Raw genomic sequence first — 13,551 nt, 5'->3', positions numbered from 1 at the left:
CTTCATACCACATTTTAGTGTCAGTATCAGGGTCACAACAGCCAGACCCCCAGCTGTTGTATTGAACCAAACCTAGGCCCTACTGTTATCTAAATTTGGTTCAGCAGAGCCAAGGGCATTACCGGTGTTACTGCCGTAATACAAAAATTTAGAAATGGTTACAGCCCAGTGAAACAGGCCCAAATAATCCACTTGGTTAGGAGTTAAATATTTGCATTTCATTATCATGCAAACCAATTGGTAGCATTGTCGTATTAGAAAAAAAATAAGCAGAAGCAACAAAACCAAATACAATAATGCAAACTGCCAAGGCTAGGTTCACATCAGCAATTTCATTTCCATTTTTATCTTCCATTATAGAAGCAGAACTGCAAAAACGGCAGTGCAGATCTGTAACAAGACAGTCTCCTAAAGTGCCTGATGGACCCCATTGACTATAATGGGATCCATAGGATTTCTGTCATGGTGTGCATTAAGAAAAAATAGCACATGCCATTTTACTATATAGTCTTGCATTTTTTACGGAATCTGCAATGGAGGCTCCTAACTGCACCTCCAATGCAGATGTGAACCTGGCAAAGAAAGTCATTGAATGAGCCAGAATGCCAAGCAAATAAAGGAGTGTACCTGGAAGATGCGCTTCCTTACGATCGTTGGCTGAACCGCCCGCACTGTATTAATCATAGCAGGCAACAGCTGATGGGGGACATCAGACCAGAATTTCCCAGTGCAAGGGTGGGAGGAAACAGTGCAAGATGGGCCAGCAAAGAGTGACAAGTCAGAAGATCGGACAAGACAGGTGAAGAAAGAACAGAGAAAGGGTAACAGAATGTTTTACTGTGAAACAGCACAAGAAGGAGAAGGAGACCATTCAGGTACTGCTCTTTAAACCCTAGATTATGCATTTCATTCACTTCTGTTGAAACGGTTCCATACAAAACAATGCTAATAATCCTCTCGTTAATAGTGATTACATAGAAGCTTAGGTAAGTGTCTTTGAGTGGAACACAGAAGCTTGAGCATCACCACTGTTAAATCATGGAGAATTGAGAAATAACCTTTCAATGATATGTATGACAAAGAAATTTGCTATTCCAGTGTCATCATTCCAGTGTCTTGAAATATCAAGAATGATTTGGATGTAATACCTAACATAATCTGTAGGGGGGAGCATTGCTATGGATGTGTATAGGACACTGCCCGGCAGAATAATAAGTCAACTTCCACTACACAAAAATTACTCTTATCCTGTGATTTTGCAATTACAATTTTCCAATATGCATTTTACTAGGACCGTTGAGGTGTCATCTGGCTCTATAAAATATTCAACTTCAAAGGACATACATTAAGTGGTGTATCTTGGAAAGCAACAGACAAGTCTGTTGCCACATAATATATGTCCACTTTAAATTAGGGTTTCGAAACTACAGATGTGTCCGCTCTTACTTTTCCACAAATTTCATTGACGGATACAAATTCAATACATTATCCCAACATGCCAGCAAAACCTTGACAAGCTGCAATTCATATCTCAACCACTGGGTGGCCACATATAGACAAATATAACATGTTTTTTTTTTGTTTTTGTTTTTTTAAGCTAGTCATCTTGAGTCACTCATCTTGGGATATGTCAAGGCACAAAGAAAAGTAAGGAAGGACACATCTATAGTGGGTGCTGTTCGTATAATAAATTATCTCCCAAGTGATGACTGTGGGTCTAAATAATGATCACCAAATATGTAAATAGTGATCGGAATACATGATAACTTCTCTAAGTGACAAATAGCAGCATGTTAGACAATGTGACCGGTGGCAGGAGTCGTTAGAGAATTCCTGCTTATAATGAGTCCAGCAGCATGTCCCTTAAGCTCCTCTGTGCTGCTGACCTCCGTAGGGAGGCACAAGTGAGGAAAGGGCAACATTTCCATTTTGTCTGTTGGCATTCAAAGGTAATTTAGTTAGCATTTTGTGCATGAGCCCTCGTAATCTTTGCCATGATGGTCTACAACCCAAAGAACTGACACTGGTGGTAAGACTTCTGTGTTGCACCTCACTTTAAAGAGATGTACCTTATGTTTCCAAGTAGAATGGAAAAGAGAGAGAATATTTCTTCCATGTAATTTCAATGGAAGTGCATTTTCAGGCTGTCTGTCATACAATGTCTGGCAGCTTCCTACTGCATTTTCTTTACACATGCACCTTATTAAAGCCCCGTAATGTAATGCGATGATAATTTCAGTAAGTATAAGTAATAAAAATTAGAATCTCACTGTAACTGTGAGATATACAATGTTTTTAGGATTTAAGTAAAATCAAAAGCTATACATTTTTATAGGTATAATTAACTCAGAAAATGCAATATTACAGCTCTGGTCTAGACATTGTCTACAGATTTCACTTAGAGTTAGAGTTACCCACAAACCTTCAAAGTAAGAATCTGATTGGAGCGTAGTGCTGCAAAAGTAGTACTTAAATATTCCTATTGGACAGCAGAAACATAGTGTCATATATTTTAGGAAGCTTTAGCTTCTACATATAGGATTTTTACGTTGGGCACCAGTACAATATACTATATATTTAATTACTAGAGCTATACATTTGTATATACCACTTGTAATTAAATATATTGAGACATTAAGACCACATATACATTTACATAGCAGTTTAGCACTTAATAATAAAAGCATGTATTAAAGTATGGACCACGATGTGTATTAGTACTTCACATAATGAGACATAATGTTGAATGAACATATATGATAAGGATATCATACACACAAGAAATACATTTTCATTTTGGCTAATATTTAATTGAGCATCTATATGAATAGCTGTAAATTGGACGGCTGACTACAAAGGTTACTGCATTTGAAGAAGAGTGACAGATGCATAAATAAGGTTCAACAAGGCGAGGTAACAATACTCACAGGCAATGCTCCATGGGAAAATGGGAAAAACATATGCAAATTAGCCAATTTTCCAGTCTACCTTATACCAGCCAAACCAGAGACTCTTGTCCTGTGGTCACTCTGGTAAACCCATGACATCTACTATTTACTTTGGATGTGACCTGAACAATCAAGCTATTTTATGTTTATGGGCATCTCACAAAAATAATTGGTTGGTAAAGGAATATTTACATTGGGAAATTGTTGGGCCGATTATGAGGTATGGACATTACTACGAACGCTCCTGTTAAAACACTCCCCGTAAAACACTTGTTCAGATAGATGAAGGTAAGAAGCAGGGAATGTCTAGTTTATTCATTAAAATAAAAATAAAAACTCTTCTCTTGAGTTTTGCCTTTAGTGCAAAAAGGTCACTAACTGTTGTCCACCACTAGGAGGAGCTCTCTGCTGTGAGACCTTATATAGACACAGTTGTATCTTTCTAAATCAAGTCCAATCAACTGAATTTACAATAAGTGGACTTTGATGGAGGTGTAGAAACATCTCAAAGATGATCAAGAGAAATGGGGGGCCTCAGAGCTAAATTTCAAGTGTCATTGTAAAGGGTCTGATCTGAATACTTATGTCCAGGTGAACTTTTAGTTTTTCTTTTTTAATGAATTTGCAAACATTTCTATAATTTTTTTTAACTTTCTCATAATGGGGTATTGAGTGCAGAGTGATGGGGAAAACTATATATATTTTCATTTTTATTTTAGCTCAAGAGTCTGAAGACATCCCGAATGCACTGTATTATTGAGATGCTAAAAATTGTCCCATGTAAAAGGAATCGATTGTTTTAGATTAGAGGTTTGTCACCTTAGACAGCGGGCCTTAGTATTTCCTAGTATTTAATGATGCTGTGCATTGTTCTAGTAATGTCTGCACTTATAATGTCGAGGGATGTTGAGTTGGGAGATTTGATTTAAGCTGATGCAATATATTTCTACAGCAGTTCCTTTGTCTCTGCCTTGTGTCCTGATATTCTCAGTCTATGTACAGATGGCTGTGGACAGATCTGCTCATTCTCTTGCTTTCTAATCCTATTTTATGTTTATTCCTCTTTTTCACCTTGAGGGCTCAGCTTCAGGCAGCAGCCCAGCTCTGTAATAAAAGCCAGGACACTACTTAAGCGTGGATTTTTTGGGTCTTTCTTTTTCAGCATAACAATCCAGTGATGCTGTTTTTGCTAAATAAACACAGCTGACCCTTCTATTCCTGTGTTAAAGCTGCAACATAAGCACTGTCAATAGATCACTGGAAGAGCCCGTATGTCACCAGCAAAACACGACTGGGTCACTTCACTGGCCTTACACACCTGGCTATACAAGCCAAGAAAAAGGCTTTGCCAAGACTAAACTACAAAAGCAAAATACTGCAACAGTAAATACTGTATAGTAAATATGGGAAGCCTAAAAAACTCATCTGTCACTGACTTTCAATGTATTTGGTGACGAACACTTTTTTTTCCGTTTTGATTTCATACAACCGCGTCCTAACTGAACGGATGCATCCTGATGGTCAAAATAAAAAAGGATCTATTTAATTCCGGGATCCTCTGCCGGATCTCAATACCGGAATTAAGAACACAGGTGTGAAAGTAACCTTATGCAATAGCCTTCGACGGTGCTTTACAGACATTGTCACTACGTAATCTCCCCAATAGGGCTCATGATCTTAATTACCCAAACAGTATGTCTTTTGGAGTGTGGGAGGAAACCCACGCAAACACAGAGAGAGCATCCAAACTCCATGCAGATGTTGTCCGGATATGAATCTCAGACCCCAGCGCTGCAAGGCACCAGTGCTAACCACTGAGTTGCCATGCTGCCCATATAAAGGGAGAAAGATCAAAGGACTCAGAAATATTACTAGAATCTTAAAGGGGCATTTTTTAAGAACATTGATGCCCACGGTTGAAATAGTATAATCCTTCCCTGTTATATGGTCTGCTCAAAAATTTACCAATGATTTGTTATCCTAGTAGTAAACACTTAATATCTATGGAGGTTAGGGATGGTGAAGGGATTAATCGAAGTGGTTTAGGGCAGTGAGGTGTGCTTATTATTTCTTTCTATGTAGTTTATGTAGTGTAAGAAGGTACCTGGAATCATCGGGGCTGAAGCACTAAGGCCCCTCTAAAAACGAACAGGCCGCTTATGGACTTGATGAGGCTGAACTACTAACAGGGTGTGAATTAACACGCAGGAGATTTTTTATTGTTTATGGACTTTCCTTGCGTTTTCTGATACACCTTATTCACCAATGTGTGAATAAACACTGCTGTTTGATTCAAGAACTGTGTACTTTGCCTCTATACTGCATCCGCTAGTTCTAACTACCAGAGCGAATCCCCACAATTGGTGGAGGATGCGTGAAAGAGCAGTGAGGCTGGCGTGAACGCCGATATATTTTAGGGTTTGCATTTCTGGGCACAGTTGTATGTCGTACATCAAACCAGCTGTATTTCAACCCGTGCCCCACGACAAAATGGAGGCTGCTGTGAAGGCCCTCATAGAGGCTAATTTGTAGCAGCGAGAGACCAACCTGCACCAACGGGAGGCTAATAAGCAGCAGCAAGAGACCAACCAGTTGCTGCTACAACATGTGATGGCTTTGCAGACTCCAAGCGTCCACGATGCCCAGAAAGCAGTCCGTGCAGCAATCCCTAAGATGACGCCTGCAGACAACATCGAAACCTACCTGGTGATGTATGAGAAAGTGGCCACCAGGGAAAATCTGCCCTGAGACCAATGGACTGAGGTCGTCACTCCTTTCCTGGCATCAGAGTCACAGCGAGTGTATTTCGACTTGCCGGATGATCAAGCAGACTGGGGGTGAATGTGCTGGTCCGGGCCCAGCGGGTACATCAGTGGGGGTTTAAGCCGGCTGAGCCCACGAGACCCCAGTTTTATGACTTACTCCACCATTTTCAAAAGTGGCTACAGTCTGATGTGCTGAGTCCCACGGCTGTGCTGGATAGACTATTGGCTGACATATTCTGGAGGGTGCTGCCATCCCCTCTCCAGCACTGGATCGGCCAGGTATCTCCTGGAAATGCCCTGGAAATGGTGGACCTGGTGGAATGCTATGAGGCCACCAAGAATCTCAAGGGGGGTTCTTTTGGGAGGAGGGCAGGCAAACTCCAGAACTCCCCACCTCAGGCCCACTGGTATGAGCCAATGAAACCCCCCGGGAGGTTCCCCCTATGGTCCGGACCCAGTTAATCTGCAGGCGGTGTAAGGAACCTGGCCACACCAGGGTGAGTGTCCTCATCGGGTATATTTGCTATATGCTAGGAAACTGTGTGTCCCAGGTACCCCTGAGGCTCTAGACCACTTGTGCCAGGTGGAAGTGGGAGACACTCAGGCGGAGGCACTGATGGACTCAGGGAGCTTGGTGACTCTGGTAAGGGCTACCCTGGTGCGGTCCGCTGAGTATACTGGCCAGAAAGTTGGGGTGATGTGCATTCATGGAGACTTGAAAGACTACCCTGCTGCGCTGGTGTCTCTAACCACGGTGGCCGGCAGGTGGACCGACGAAGTGCCAGTCGACACAAATCTCCACTATTAACTCATAATAGGGAGAAACTTTCCAGGTTTCCCTGCCCTATGGCTGGTGGTGAAGGATACCCCTGAGACAGGAATATGCCCAGGAGATTGGCCTTGTTCAGGGGGGTGGCCAGACCCTGGAAACCTGAGGCCCAAGGGCCAGCAGTAGTGGTGACCGCCACTTTGGTGGAAGAGCGGGAGAGAACCCCACAAAGGGTAATGGTGGGAGATGTGGAGGAGTTGCCACAGGGTCCTGGGTTGGCAGACCTCAACGTATCCGGGGAGAATTTCGGTACAGCCCAACGCCGAGACCCAACCCTAACCCGGGCCTGGGAAAATGTGGTAATACTTCATGGTGTACCCCAAAAACCTGGGGTAGAGTCAATGTTTCCTCGTTTTGTGGTCCACCAGAATATGCTATATCGGGTAAACCAGCTGCAGGGTGAACCTGTTGAACACTTGGTGGTGCCTGGGGCCTATCGAAAACTCGTGTTAGCGTTAGCCCACCAACATGTTCTCGGGGGTCATCTGGGACTGCAGAAGACACAGGACCGTATACTACAACGCTTTTACTGGCCCAGTGTCTTTAGAGAGTTGGATGAATTTTGTAAGTTTTGCCCGACCTGCCAAACCACTAGCCCCCAGCACCTGTTCCCCAATCCCTTAGTTCCCCTCCCGATTATCGAGGTACCATTTGAGAGAATCTCTATGGATCTCGTAGGCCCAGTACAAAAGTCCGCTAGGGGGCACCAACACATCTTGTTCATCCTGGACTACGCCACTCGGTACCCGGAGGCAGTGCCACTGCGACATACGTCGGCCAAACTCATAGCAAAAGAGTTCATGGAGATGTTTTCCAAATTGGGGATACCCAAAGAAGTTCTGACTGACCAGGGGACTCCTTTTATGTCTAAGGTCATCCGTCTATTACCTGCAAACTGACGGACTAGTAGAAAGGGTTAATCAAACGTTAAAAACTATGTTAAAATGAGTAGTAGCTAAGGATGGAAAGGACTGGGACCTCCTTCTGCTCTATCTTATGTTCGAAATACGAGAAGTGCCTCAGGCCTCTACTCTAAAAGGTTCTGCCTTTTGAATTACTATATGGCAGACATCCACGACATCCACTTGGTCTGTTGGACATAGCCAAAGAGGAGTGGGAGCAACAACCCACACCATATAAAAGTGTTGAATACATCATCCAGATGCAGGAACGTATGGAAGCCGTGTTGCTGCTCGTAAGGGAACATATGGAGGCAGCTCAGCGAGCTCAAAGTCGGATGTTAAATCAGCAGGCTCGAGTCCGGATCTTTAACCTGGGAGATCAGGTTTTGGTTATGGTACTGACAGTGGACAATAAGTTACTGGCTAGGTGGCACAGACCCTACGAGATACTCGAAAAGGTTGGAGAAGTAAACTACAAGGTAGTCAGGGCGGCAGAAGCTGGAGCAGATGTACCATGTGAATTTACTCAAACCGTGGAAGGATAGGGAGACCAGTACTGACGATAGCCCACAGCCGAGTTTTCTAGGGGGAGAGGTTCCAGCCCCTAAGTCTGATGTAAGGGAAGCAGTTGCCACAGTGAAGATTGCTGACAGCGTCTCCTTTAAACAGACTCAGGAGGCCAGGGAGTTTGTCAGCAGGAACATAGATGTGTTCTCAGACCTCCCTGGACGCACTGTAATAATCCAGCATGATATTGTCAATGAGCCTCAGGCCAAAATCCGGTTTAAATCATACCGAGTACCCGAGGCTCGGCGACAGGCCATCTCTGAGAAGTACAACTAATGTTGCAACTAGAAGTCATCGAGGAGTCTAGAACTGAGTGGGCCAGCCCTATAGTACTGATACCCAAACCGGACGAAACGTTTCGGTTTTGTAATTATTTTCGAAAATTAAATGAGGTATTGTGAGGTATTATTTTCGAAAATTGATGAGGTAGATGCGTATCCCATGCCCCGGGTAGACAAGCTGATTGAGAGGTTAGGAAAAGCCCGGTATTTTTCTGTTTTGGACCTCACCAAAGGGTACTGGCAGGTACCCTTAATGGAGGTTGCCAAAGAGAAAACGGCCTTCATCACACCGGAGGGGCTGTACCAGTATAAGGCGCTACCCTTTGGTCTGCAATTTGTCGAATCTGTTTCTAAACGCCAAAGAGTTGCAGGTCTAATGCCAACAGAATACACTGGACACATGTGCCCCAGGGCAGAAAGTTGACAGCAGAAGGTGAGGTCAACTCAGGACACTAAACACAAAATTTACATAGAAGGGGAATTAAGTTTAAAAGAAATGCTGACTGAATATGAATATTTACCATGGACCATAACGCAGTTCTATGATGGAATGCATAACGGAATGCCTTTATGACATTATTCATTCCGTCATAATAGAAGTCTATGGGTTGCAAAACGGATCCGTCCTGTTTCCGTTATGCAGGGGAGTCCTCTCCTGCATAACGTAAACCGGACGGATCCGTTTTGCAGCCCATAGACTTCTATTATGACGGAAGGAATAACGGAATTCCTCTAAAGGCATTCCGTCATGCATACCGTCATAGAATTTATTTATAGTCCGTGGTAACGGAATCTATAACGCAATTCACCTTTTACCAGTAAACGAAGCGTGAACGGGTTTCATAACCTGAAATTCGCTCATCTCTACCTTTTTTGTTAAATAAATTATTATATTTTAAAGTGGCATTAGAGGTGGGACGTTGGTAAAATAACAGCACTATTGTTCTTTGGTCCTCTGCTAACTGGATAGTTGGAGCTTACAGCTTACTTTTTGAGTACAACTCAGTACCTCAGAATATGAAGAGGCTTTTGCATTTGCATTGGTTAAAGGGGCTGTTAAAAATTTTATATTCACTTTACTGGTTTCTATTCAGACATTTCCCAGTCCAATGCTGGTTTCTACTTCCTGGTTTCTCTAGATACACAGGAAATGACTACTCAACCAAACACTGGCTGAGGTAGTTCACTACCATGGCTAACGATTAGCTGTGGTCATTTCCTGTGTGTCAAAAACAACCAGCAAAGTACTGATGGTGGACAAGAAAGTGTCTGAACAGGAGTGATGGAGTACTGGTAAAGTGAGCTAGGACTTTCTTTATTCCTTTGCACTGTTCTGAAACTTAAAAAAATATATAACCAGCAGGACAATCCCTTTAATCCACTGGACTGAAACATATGATTAGACCAAGCTGTAGTTTTTAAGCGCCGTATCCTTACATAAACAGATTATATTAGGCAGCTCACTTTTTGCCTAGAACTATTTTATTGGGTTCTAATAATAATTCTAAAAGTCTAAAACTTTGTCAAAATCTAATACTTTGTCAAAATCACTATTTTCTATACTGTATAGCTACGATTTGGCTGGGGTGCTGAAGATCTGGCCACTAGTACCTTACACATGGCTAAGGTCAGGTCAACAATCTTTCAGGCTTTAATAGGTTCATGGCTGGCAGCCAGACCTTTATACCAAGATATTTAGAGGCTTGCGTGTGCTTGTTCATTTCACCTGATAATACTTCTCTTTCCGCTCCACCCTATAAACCATGTCATCCATTCCTGATGAAATGACTGGCATGTCATTTGGAAGGAAGCCAAGAAGATGGTAGTTACAACAGTGTTTATTTACTCGGCAACACTTTTTGTTACTTTTAACTTTGAGCCTTTCTTCAGACAAACGTCAGTTGCTCATTGTTATAGCGACACGTTATTCTGAATGCTGAGATTATTCTTGATACTACTTATGGTTGGGGACATGATGTTTTTGCCTTTGTTTTACAATATGGTTTATTAACATCTTTATTTAGTCCTTTTACATCTTGTTTTTGTCTCGAGGAGTATTCTGCTCAGGAAAACAATACCCAGAATTTTGAATCATGGATTTGGAAGGGAAAAAAGCAAAACTTAGAAAAATAAACTACGAGACCATATGCCGAACATCTTGTGTGATTCCCTCCACTGTCATGAAGTGCCTTGCACATCCTTTCTTGCTGCTAAAAAAAGCTAAAAATACTATTGAGCTCATTTTCACATGTGCCTATTGCTTTGGAAATAGATCCAAAATTATGAGCTGATGAATAATTTCATCATCTGTCATCATAGGAGTTGGAAGTTAATTTTTTGGTTTAGTTACTGTCTGCTCCAGATCCCGTACACTCTGTCTCTCAGTCATAGAATTACAGAGGTTGCAGTGGAATGGGTCATATATAATATGTATATAATGGACAGTGTATTAGCAAGCAACTTATTAGTTTTATGCATTGTATGCAAGATATATTTTCCAAGGCTGTGTAGCTTTTTTTAAAGGGAATGTATCATCAGAAAATTCCTTCCTGAAGATGGCCATACATTGAATTCAGGAGTGCACCTGCAGCCGCCTGACAGTTGCATATGTACCTGGTTCTCGTAGCATTAATTAATGCTGAGATCATCAGATTGTACCTAGCTGACAGCCATAAGTAGGGCTCAGCCCACTGGGAAATTTCCCTGTAGTGTCTATGGCCAGTTCGCCCCTGAAAATAGCCATTCAGTGCTTCAAATAATCTGGGTGTCAGATGTTACGGAATTTTATTTTAGAACTAACATATCACAGACTACAATGATTAAAAACGGATTTTTTAAACTTACTTTTGTTCAGGAATTTAAAGAGGTTATCTCATGACTAATATAAAAAATGAAAATCACATAGAGATCATATAGTACATGATGATATCTTTCTAACAAAGCTAGAACCAGCCCTGTACCTCACATGGGTCCAGAGATCTTCACATTCATTGCTCTGCTAGATTTATATCAAGCTGACCGCTCAACGGGAGTGTCTTTTCTACTACAGCTAAGGGGGCGTGTCTCCGATCTCCCTATTACAGCTCAGAAGGCAGTTGAAGGATAGAACTGAGCGTGTGCGGCCTTCTCAGTGAGCAGGTCAAAGAAATAAGTAAAAAAACAAACAGCAGGTGGCGCTATACACATACAATTTATTGAATAACTTAGTGGCTTTGCTAAATATTTAATTACATGCAATCATGGGACACCCCTTTAATATTGATGACCTATTGCCAGGATAAGTCATCACTATCTGATTGGTTAGGGTCATACTCCTGGCACCCCTGCTGATCACTATCTTTATTTTAAGAAAATAACTAACATCATACAGCTTTCGCACTGGCCACTATACCTAATAATATGTTTAGAAATCCTCAGCATGCATTAGTGAGATCTCACTCAGTCTTGCTTTACTACATAAAGTATCATAAATCTTCAGGATGTGTTTCGGCCCATTCTAGCCCTTTTCAATTAATAAGCTGAATTTATCAGTTGAAAAAGAATGGGAGGGGCTGAAAAGCATCCAGAGTATTGTTTGATACGTTAAGTAATAAAACACCCACAGGAGCGGACTGGCCATGGACCCTACAGGAAAACTTCCTGGTAGGCTCATGCCTAGGGAGTTGCCTGTGCCACCCTTGCAACCACAAGCCATGGTAAGTAAAAATCTGTTGCTTCTCTCCTAAATTTAACTGTATTGCCATCCTAAGGCAATTAGACAGACTACGGCAGCCGACACTGGCCACTATAGTGGGACAGTATTGGGGAGGTAGTGGCCAAGTACATAACGATCTGATCTCATCCATAATTAATGCTAGGAGCATTAGCTACTTATGGACTTGTCAGGAGGCTGCAGGTGCCCTCCTGAATTCAACTGAAGATGGAGATACAGTGGGGCAGCAGTATTATTTTGTGCTGCGCTGTGGTATTTGGTTCTGCGGGGACAGTATTTTGTGCTGCACTATGGTGTTGCCAGCCCCACCTACTTCTGTTGGCTTTGCCTACTTGTTTTACCCTGCATTCTGTCAACAACATTTTAGGGTGTTTTCCATGGCCCGAGCAGGACTGAATGAGACTGGACTAACGGCTGCTGGGATTTCTTATACTACAGTATCAAAGTTCTCCTGCCAAATGGAACTTTATCTGTTAATATTTTGTAGACACTTTATGTTCTGTACAAGTAACTTTTTAGTAGCCATTGCATTATCATCACCTGTAGGATTACAATGACAGACATCACCTACATCTAGATAACACAAGATCCACCGTTAAAAATATCTGATATCTCATCTTATCTACTCCCTTCTGACCTCTGTACAGGCCACAGAGCATGTCTAGAAAACTCTGCAGTAGAAGTCAATGAGGTCAGCTCTTGTCCATCTTGTGGCCTATGTGACTGCTCTCAAAGAATAAGAAGTCTTGACATATTTTAGGACCTGTTTTTGTTAAGTATACCTAGCAACATGGACATTTTTAAAAAATTATAAAAATTTTTTTACAAAAAACTTTATTAAAACAATAGGTAATTTTCTGAAAACACATTCCCTTTTTACAGGGACTGCTGTCATGTGATTTCCCTCTACATAACCTATTTGTCTATCTATCTATCTAGACATATTGAAAGCATGTGGACGGCACTGCAGATCAGATAGAGGTTGGGTGCCAGCAGCCTAATCTCCAAAAAAACTTTAGATTTTTAAATTGATTCACGTTAATTACTATTTATATTGATCACCCTACTTATATACTTCCACACCCACTGTTTGTATCACTGCTTGAGAAAGGTTCCAGTGTGTGGTCCCAAACGTTGCGTTGGTGAATAAAAATCACACTTATTTTTCTTTTTGGAGTGCTGTAGAGTACCTTTTTTGCATCTATCTCATTGTCTATCTTTCTATCTCCTATTTGTCTGTCAATCCATCCATGCATCCCGTTCACTATCCTTGTGTTCATATAGAATAAAAAGTGAAATACAGCCTCCAGACAGACGAGTATACACACATACATTAACATATAGCTCAACAATGAGAGTCTTTCATTAAAACACATCCGAGCTCCAATTCATTAGTCATGTTAAATCTGTTCTCCCCCAAGTGAATAAACTGTAATGAGATGTACACTATGGTTATATGGAAAGTAAACACTTCAATTAAGTGCTTTTTCAGCGTGCAGTATGATTAGAGCCTAGGGAGCGATAAACAGGCATATAGCAGGCAATAT

At 41.7% G+C, this 13,551-nt stretch overlaps 1 protein-coding gene across 5 annotated transcripts in view; it reads right to left on the bottom strand.

Annotated features, from left to right (window-relative positions):
- COL13A1 (collagen type XIII alpha 1 chain) overlaps nt 1-13,551 on the bottom strand; it is a 286,336-nt gene that overhangs the window by 111,862 nt on the left and 160,923 nt on the right. For 4 of the 5 annotated variants that reach the window (XM_044299209.1, XM_044299208.1, XM_044299210.1 and 1 more), the window contains exon 15: nt 628-696. In XM_044299209.1, the coding sequence (XP_044155144.1) occupies nt 628-696 (69 nt within the window). Of the gene's footprint in view, nt 1-627; nt 697-2,422; nt 2,480-13,551 lie in introns of all 5 variants that reach the window. The other variant, XM_044299207.1, reaches the window with a different exon arrangement.

Source organism: Bufo gargarizans, chromosome 6 (genome assembly GCF_014858855.1).
Source record: "Bufo gargarizans isolate SCDJY-AF-19 chromosome 6, ASM1485885v1, whole genome shotgun sequence".
In the NCBI taxonomy this organism is placed as follows: Eukaryota; Metazoa; Chordata; class Amphibia; order Anura; family Bufonidae; genus Bufo; species Bufo gargarizans.
The sequence above is the reverse complement of the archived record's forward strand: the minus strand, read 5'-3'. Positions and strand labels throughout refer to the sequence as shown.